The sequence below is a fragment of the Arachis ipaensis genome, chromosome B8, assembly GCF_059453495.1.
Source record: "Arachis ipaensis isolate K30076 ecotype BB chromosome B8, ASM5945349v1, whole genome shotgun sequence".
In the NCBI taxonomy this organism is placed as follows: Eukaryota; Viridiplantae; Streptophyta; class Magnoliopsida; order Fabales; family Fabaceae; genus Arachis; species Arachis ipaensis.
The window spans coordinates 140,763,561-140,771,877 of NC_142443.1; the positions used below are offsets into that span (position 1 = coordinate 140,763,561).

At 35.3% G+C, this 8,317-nt stretch overlaps 1 protein-coding gene across 2 annotated transcripts; it reads right to left on the reverse strand.

Annotated features, from left to right (window-relative positions):
* Nucleotides 1-222: 222 nt before the first annotated feature.
* On the reverse strand, nt 223-8,112 carry LOC107612966 (putative alpha-mannosidase At5g13980). 2 transcript variants are annotated; one of them, XR_015896542.1, is made up of 30 exons: nt 7,831-8,112; nt 7,667-7,750; nt 7,459-7,547; nt 7,132-7,306; nt 6,788-6,907; nt 6,599-6,682; nt 6,447-6,518; nt 6,229-6,342; nt 5,933-6,033; nt 5,742-5,835; nt 5,444-5,611; nt 5,268-5,345; nt 5,032-5,097; nt 4,886-4,942; nt 4,405-4,624; nt 4,149-4,285; nt 3,859-3,930; nt 3,690-3,752; nt 3,524-3,595; nt 3,249-3,296; nt 2,940-3,059; nt 2,763-2,828; nt 2,562-2,674; nt 2,386-2,470; nt 2,178-2,285; nt 1,952-2,047; nt 1,769-1,816; nt 1,553-1,621; nt 346-669; nt 223-290 (listed from the first exon to the last, which is right to left on the reverse strand). XR_015896542.1 is itself a non-coding variant. In XM_088497051.1 (29 exons), the coding sequence occupies exons 1-29, from the start codon at nt 8,095-8,097 to the stop codon at nt 472-474; spliced, it is 3,084 nt and encodes a 1,027-aa protein (XP_088353177.1). In that variant the 5' UTR covers nt 8,098-8,112; the 3' UTR covers nt 223-471. The 2 variants fall into 2 exon arrangements, 1 of the variants encoding a protein (XP_088353177.1); XM_088497051.1 differs by having other exon boundaries at nt 223-669.
* Between the last annotated feature and the right edge of the window lie 205 nt (nt 8,113-8,317).

Below are 8,317 nucleotides of genomic sequence, written 5' to 3' on the forward strand. Positions count from 1 at the left end.
AATTATGTTTGAATATAACAATATAAAAATACTTTTTTGTTTATTTATTACATGAAAAACCTTTTTTTTAAGGAAAAAAGATCTTTAAAAAAAAATATAAATTACAGCTTCTAAAAAAAAGATGTTTTTCTGATTTTTTTAGTGCTTTTACTTTTACTACTTAAAATTTGTCAAACACGCTAAAAAATAAAAGATATTTTTTATCAAAATAATAGCGCCCAATCAAGTACAATATAAGCTTTATTGGTAAGAAACTAAAGTTCATACAACCTTAGCCAAACAAACAACCCCTTCATTTTAGGTTGCTAGCCTACATGATACTGAGGAACAATGATATGTCCTCACACAATGGACATATTTGAATGCATTACTTATTTTTTTTTAATTGCAAGATAAATGTTCTTTTTGTTCTCACTATTTGAATAAGCACACTTAACTACTCTTATTTTGCAATAGTGGTCCTTGAGGACCTTAATGCTTGAAACTTATAATAAAGGTCCTTATTTCCATTGGAGCAAGCTCTACAACAAGCTTTTGTGGATCAACTGGTCCTCCCCTTGAAATATGTGGTTCTTGAGTTGATCCTTTGACTTTCCATGCCAATCTCTTCCTCTCCATTTCTGCTCTTTCTTGGTTTGCAGATAAGCTCATCTCACTTATTTTGATAACCTAAGCACCATGGAGAATTATATTTATGTCATGAAATACTTTAGACAAATTGTGCAATGATTAGGTACAGAAATAAGGTTAAATCTTAAACTCTAAATCCTAAACCATTAGGTAGCGTTTGGTGCAGAGACAGAGACGGAAAGACTGAGACTGCTGACAGAAAAATTGAAGTAAATCTCAATGTTCTGTTTGGTGCAAAATGGGAGACAGAAATTGAAACAAAAATGAAACTCTAATTTAATTTGCACAAAGGGTAAAATTGAAATTAATTAATTGAAATGAGGGTATTTTAGGTATAAATGTTATTAAAGTTTCAGTCTCTATCTCTAAAAATTTTAGTCTCTAGTGTCCCTACTTTTTGGAGGTACTGAAATACTGAAATTTTGGAGACAGAGACAAAAATTTTAGTACCAGTCTCTGAACCAACAAATATGATACTGAGTTTCAGTCTCTCAGTCTCTGTTTCAATACCTCAAAACAAACGCTACCTTAACGTTTGGGATAAGGCTCACAGCTCAAGACTTGGTCTACTACTATGCTAGCTCCTAATCAATTTCGAGACGACTTTTTCCCACTAAGTGGGCTCGGCTACATGGATCAAAGACGTCATTGTGTCATGTCCATGTTTTGAGATGCGACCTTGTTTTACATCGGCTGTCGCAAACCTGACACAACCCAACATGGCTTCAAAGACGTCATTGCGTCGTGGTCATGCATTAGGATGCAACATTGTTTTATGTTGGTTGTCCCACACTGAACAACTCTCCTCATTTTTCCGGGTTTGGGACCGGCTATGTAAACATAGGCCGAGTTAAGCTAGCTCCTAATCATCAATGGAAAAACACAAAAACATTATAAGTTGTGATTCATGTTGTTGTTCTACCTGTTTGTTGTGGAACACCTTTTTGAGTTCTACAGTTGCCTTAGCTGAGAGATACTTGTCCTCGCCAACCTTGAATTTATTATCAAAAATAGAAGATTCAGTATGTAGAAAACCAAATATAATGCAGAAAAGGAACAAAACCAACCCATATTTCTAAGCTATGCATAGATTAATTCATGGTAAGAATACTATATATCTATAACAAATAGAATGTACCTCATATAAGTGTGCAAGCCTTAGGAGAACTTTTCCATCACCTAGATCCTGCAAAGCTCAAGAAAATAGCATGACATTATCAAAAGTCATATAAACATTCAAGAGTGCTTCATTATTGAACTTACACAAATTCATTGAAAATATTAAAATCTCTCTTCATTAACAAAGGTAACTGATACTCACCTGAAGGGTTATGACTGCAATGTTATCTGGCAAGCTGTATGATGGATTTATTCCTGAGAAAGTTGTAACATGAGAGTCTCCCCAGTTACCTTCACTCTAGAAAAAAATGCGAAAAGAGAGTAGTGTAAATGTTCTTAGAGCATGCAAAGAGAATGCAAGTATTTTTTCACAAGTTCAGCCAACAGAGCAATTCAAATGCTTCTAAAAGCCACTCTTTAACTACTACCTCTGTGAAGGCTAATAGAAACGGCGAGTATATCTCCTGACCAAATGATCGACGCCATCTCGCACCGTCTCCTACAGGATCAATCTTGAAATAGTACTTCCCTAGTACCTGCAAAACAAATATATCATGTTGGAAAAGAGTATGCATAAGTGCATAACTTATGGTCCTTGCCAACTAAAAATTCCAGAGATTGATTGAATCTACTTACAGTTAATCCGGCACACTTATCATGGATGCAAACTGTTTCATTCAGCGGCTCGCCAACGCCTCTAGAATCATCTACAAGCAATCTCCTATAACAATTTGATTGGTAGAATTAAGAGCTTAGAATGATACATAATTAATTAGCTTAAAAAGTTGAACAAAGCATAACAATTAACAAACCTATGAACCATTAGTTCTAATTGCCCATCTTTGATGCTGGATCCCCCCACAGACCTATCTACCAATATAGAGAGCTCTTTACTTTTATCTTTCAGGTAAATCCCAAGGTTGATCTGAAACAAAAAACTAGGTTTCAATAATCATTCATGTGTATTGGAATTAGCATAATTGCAACAGACTTGATTCAACAGAACAACATACAGGGTAATAATTTCCAGCAACAGGTTGATTTACTTGCAATTTCCAGTCTTTTCTATAGTCTCGAATCTGTAAAGTGTCACCGTTTTAGCAACAAATCAGGAATACCATAATATAATACATTTACCTAGGCATTCATATTGAGAACTCTAAATCAGCTGATCAACCTATTAGGCCTACCCTTTCGATGAAATCGCGTCCATTGGAATCGGTGTAAAAGGTTTTGCTACTTGCTACACTTGTTGTAATCTCTGTTGCAATTTCTTTACCAACTCCATCATCAGTAGGTATAGGTCCAACCTGAATCAAAGAGATTTTTGTTTTTAGTAGCAAGCACAAGCATTAAAATAAGGTGGCTACTTCCATGAAGATTAAGATGATATTATGAACTGTTAGATGGTTTGACATGTTTGACTAAACCATCTAACGGTTCAAACATTTTCATGGAAGTAGCAGCCTTAAAGTAATAGAAAGTGACCGGAGACTTACAATAAACTCGACCTCAGCATGCTCTTTCCCTTTGTGCAGTCTAGTGATCTGTTGAATTTTTAAGCCATGGTCAAATATTGAACTTGATAAAGCTTTTGATAAGGTAGCTCTCAACCTCTCATATAATTGTGTATGAAGGTTATAAAGAAAGTTGTTAAGCTTAAAGTTCAACTAACTATTTATTATCTAGGTTGTCGATGTCTTCATTCAAATTTTGGCATGTCCAAGCTTCACTGACATATTTAAGTGTTCTTAAAAAGAAAGTTAAGTACTACCTGGTATATCCATGAGCTAATCTTCTGATGAACTTCATGCACAATTGGCCCCCGGAAGACTGTGAGAGGAGACTGAAAGATCTCAAATAAGAACAGTTATTAGTCTCTTGCTACCATAGAGTATCCATGATTGAACATCACAAGAGTTCTGATAAGAGATTTTCACCTTTCTGTCTGATTTGATTGGAACTGATGAACCATTGGGGCGAAAAATATATGCACCGGAAGGCTTTTAACAATTTAGAACATTTAAATCAATAACTTTATTAAGTTCTCACATAACAATCAATTCATCTATGCCTGATCAAAATTCTGAGTATAGGAAAATGTATCACCTGAGAAGTTTGTGTTCCATCATCTCCATATGAAGAATAATATTTGTATGCCTGGTCTATGGATTCTTTGACCTTTCATTGTGAGCAAAAATTTAGAACACATGCCCTATAAAATCTTAATCCATACACCCTTTGTTCCCTTTTATTTTTTGCCGTTAAAAATCTAGTAAATTCTTAGATCAATGTATTTGGATATAAATTGTATCTAAGTACAATGATATACTAGATTTTCAAAGTGACAAATGTAAGGGAATGAAGTGGAAAAGTAAGGTTCCATCCAAATTGCATACCTTGCTTTTGCTGTTGATGTATTCAGTGAGTTTTGCTTCCTTCTCGGAATAAATCAGTTTCAAGTTTCCTGGACCAACTTCAATTGTATCCTTCTGATTCCTTGATTTGTATGGTGTATATGTATCTGAAATAGTAGCTGCAATAGCAGTAAAAACAATAATTTTATCAGTTATCACATACAAAAAGTTTTTCTTAGTTGCTTTCATAAGCATGACTCATCATGTTCTGAGAATTGGATCACCAATGAGGATTAACCTGCTTGTTTAGCTTTAGATACATAGTAAGTGCTAAAACCGAGTGGCGGGACAGTAGCCGAAAATGCAAGCCAGTATTTAGGTTTTACAGTTGAAGATACTCCCAGGTATGCTGCAGTGTAGTACTTTCTCAAACCAATAAAAGTATCAAGTATTGGTAGCAGCTGTGATTGGATTTGTTTTCCACTTGAATCTCGAACAACAACATATTCGCTTACAACCTAGGAAAAGTTGATAGACAAGTTACTTCAAGCAGAAACAGTGCTTGTTCTTGCAATATGATTTTCTTATATTGAGTTTGAAACATTTTTCATTCATGGCAATTCATGAACATAAGTTAATTGAACAACAAAAATAAAATGCATCATAAATGTGCAATGCTTTACCTAAAAAGGCATTGATTGCCACATAAAAACAAAGCATGAAAAATGCTTGAAATAAAGATATTGAAGACAGTAATGGTTGAAGGAAAAAAGACTCACAGGGATCCTTATTACATCCTCTCTTTTCCATCCAAGTGGATTGTAAACAACTACAACCTACAGAAAAGCCATTATCTCAGGAGATTCTTGATATATAAAAAATTGTGTTCCAATAAGCAATGGATTTAGATGTCATTGATCCTCACCAGGTCTTTTCCATTCGAGAAGTCAGTTTCCGACGCAGGACAATAACTTATGTTCAGAAGTGGACACTAAAATGACAAGATGGAACACAAAAGAGAAAAGATATAAGTAAGAATGAATAACACTACATTCACCATTGTGAAAATGTTATGAATATCATGTGAAGGGAGAAACAAGAAAAAAGCCATTTGAATTCTGTGATAACTAATAACTTATAGTTCACATATTCACCACTTACCTGTTGAAATTTAATCTGACGACCAGTTTTTGGTGCATCTGTCAAGTAAGAAAGTGATGCTGCAACAACCTTCTCAGCCTGAATAACATATCAAATGATAACATTTTTGAGATTCTATTTAAGACCAAAAGAAAAACAAGGAAGATCCAAGAGCACATATACAAGCAATTATTTACCTCTGTATAGCCTATTGAAAGCCGTTTCGCATAATCATTAGCCACATGCTGCTTTTCTGTACCGGATACTGCGTCGTGGTGTTGAGCAATAGCCAAAGCATCAGCCAAAGAATCAGTTTTTGGACCTAAGCCACTCTTCCCTTTAAAATACTCTAACTGCCTTGCTGCCTATTTCACAATAAGAGCCAGATTGTGGAGTTCTGAATTCTAATGAGATTCTAATATACATTTAATGAAGACATTTTCATAGAATATTTGGGTGAACTTAACAATAATAGTAAGTACTTAGAAGGATTACCAAGTAGTAGCCACTTGAGAATCTAACATAGCCTTTGATAGCTGGCCTACTTGTAAAATACCCCGTCCAATAGCCATTTTCCACATCAGCATACCTAACAAATTCATGGCACAAATATAAAACAAGAAGTTGGAAGGAATGATTTTTAAGTTGACAGCTTATTCATTGAATTATTCGCATCCGGGACTCACGGAAAGTAGTCTTCTGTCTTGATTGGCCAGGCCTCATTAGCAGCATGTTTCGCATCAGTATATATCGATGGGGTTGAGTAGAGGGCATGAACCCGGCCATCCTGAAGAAGCATTGTCCAGAAGTACCATTAGTATCTCAAAAAATTCTAAACACACAAATGCTTAACAAAACAAGTTTTATTTAATTTAGATTCAGCCAAATTTAGCAGGCCAAGCTGGAAGATAGTACATAGCTTGAAATCAATACTTAAGTAAAAAGAAAGTGATGAATTAAGGAAATTGTTGATGATATTAACTTGATTAACATAGTGAATAAACTTATCCAATTGGCGAAACCAGGTATGTGCATATTGGTACTTGAAATCTGTCCCCATTGTCCACATTATATGATTGGTTCGCGTAATATTCGCCTGAAACAGGATAGTCAGCAATCTATAAAACTTCAAAGCATCTTATGAACTCAAAAGGAATACAAATTTAGAACAAAACACCTATCTAAGGATAAGTTCCACACCTGAGATATCGCTGCTGCGACGAACTCATTTACACGTTCAGGGACATTGTAGTCAAACAAATTGACATCATCCTTCAAGTTAAAAACCACACATTTTTAAATGAACACTAGTTAGCCCTGAAGAACAATCAATACTTGAGTTAGATTCCTACCTGTACAATTGGAGAATCATCATTTACTTCGTAGTAGAAATTAGCAGGAGGTTCATAGTTCTTAGGGAATGCACCTGAAAATATCTACATAAACAACACAATATTAAGGATCAATTAGTAGAAGCATACTTTAGAAGCCAAAAAAAAGGAAACAATCAGTGTAAAGCATAAACTAGTTGGATTACTTACTTGTTGAGATGAACCAAGGCTCTTAGAGGCCTGCCACACAACTTCAAGAGATTTTTCATCTTTCCTCTTAGCTCTGTCTTGGTAATCGATCCGCGCAAAGAATAGGGAATCAAACCCAACCTATGCCAACAAGCATTTTGCATAACCATACTAGGGAAACAGGTGGAAGAAACACTATGTAAAAAATACCAAGATATACTAAAATTGTGTTTGGCAAGTGTCTCAAGACAGAAATACCAAGAAATTGGGTAAATTAGGTCTCAGGATAGAGATATTTTGTTTGTTTCTATATCTGTTTCCTTCTCAAAACAGGTTTGGATCTTAACTCACAAACACACACCTACCTGTGCACTCAACAAGTATGCCTGCACCGCCGAATGTCCAAACGGATCGATTTGCCATCCTATTCTTGGGGTTTTACCAAATTCTTCTTTGATGAAATGGTGTCCAAGTGTTGTTTGATCAATCATGTCAATGTAATGTGTAGTAGCCTCATCATGCATAACCATGCCCCCATTTCTGCAAATTTGAAAATAATCAATAGTTGATTAGAATAACTTAATGTCATTGGAACCACAAGTGTTATCATATTAATCTCAGGCAACAGAAGTGAGATAATGCAAATTATAAACCAGACTCCAAATATGAAATGGGTAAAATTGTTTAAATACATGAACTCCAATTGACCAGAGTTGACCAGCTGTTTGACTATGTTCTGAACAGCTTCACTTTGTTCTCTCCACCAACGCTGGAAAAATGCCTACAAATTCCAATGCACCAACAAATTTCAACCAAGAGTTGTAAATTGTAACACAGCAATTTCCACAATAATGATCATCATGATTCAGATAAATCAAAATAGATAGAGCCTTAGCTTGCCTGTTCAACATATATAAACCTGCGATTCTTGTCCGCCAACAATGCTGGCACAAGCGAATCCAGCACATTTTGAACGCACGCTCCCTGAAATCAATAAGGAACTGCATTTAGCATAAAGAGTTGTATATTTTGCAAATAAGATTTGAAGTGAAAGAAAGAGTGACCTGGATTGAGTTATTGGAACCGACATAGTACTGATCAACGGTCTTCAACCAACCAACATCATCATGAGTGTGAGCAACCAAGTGAACATTCAGCTTCCCAGGAACAATGTTTGAACTTGTGTTGTACTTTATGTACTTTGATTCCGTTGATGAAATCAAACACCCCAACAACACCAAAACACACAAACAGGAACACAGTAGACTCTCCATTGTCGAAGTAGCCACCATCATGAAAAAACCAAGTACAAGGAAAACACAGACACACATATATATAGTCAATAATGTATGTGGAACGTGATTATTATTATTATTACGAATAAATTACCATTTGTATCCATGAAAGATATAAACGCTGACAAATGTATCCATATAAGAATAAAAACGACAATTGTACTCACGGAAGATAGCTTTCGTGTGCCAAGAATACCCTAACGGACTAATTGTGTAACCAACGTCTGGGTACTCTTGGCACACGAAAGCCATCTTC

What these genes read in the sequence shown, in the direction of transcription:
- LOC107612966 (XM_088497051.1), bottom strand. Translation starts at nt 8,097, where the DNA reads ATGTGTGTCTGTGTTTTCCTTGTACTTGGTTTTTTCATGATGGTGGCT. An exon ending in TTATTCACTATGTTAATCAA is followed by an intron (nt 6,034 to 6,228) that starts GTTAATATCATC and finishes ATGCTTCTTCAG; the next exon opens with GATGGCCGGGTTCATGCCCT. An exon ending in AGGTGTTCCACAACAAACAG is followed by an intron (nt 670 to 1,552) that starts GTAGAACAACAA and finishes CATGGTGCTTAG; the next exon opens with GTTATCAAAATAAGTGAGAT.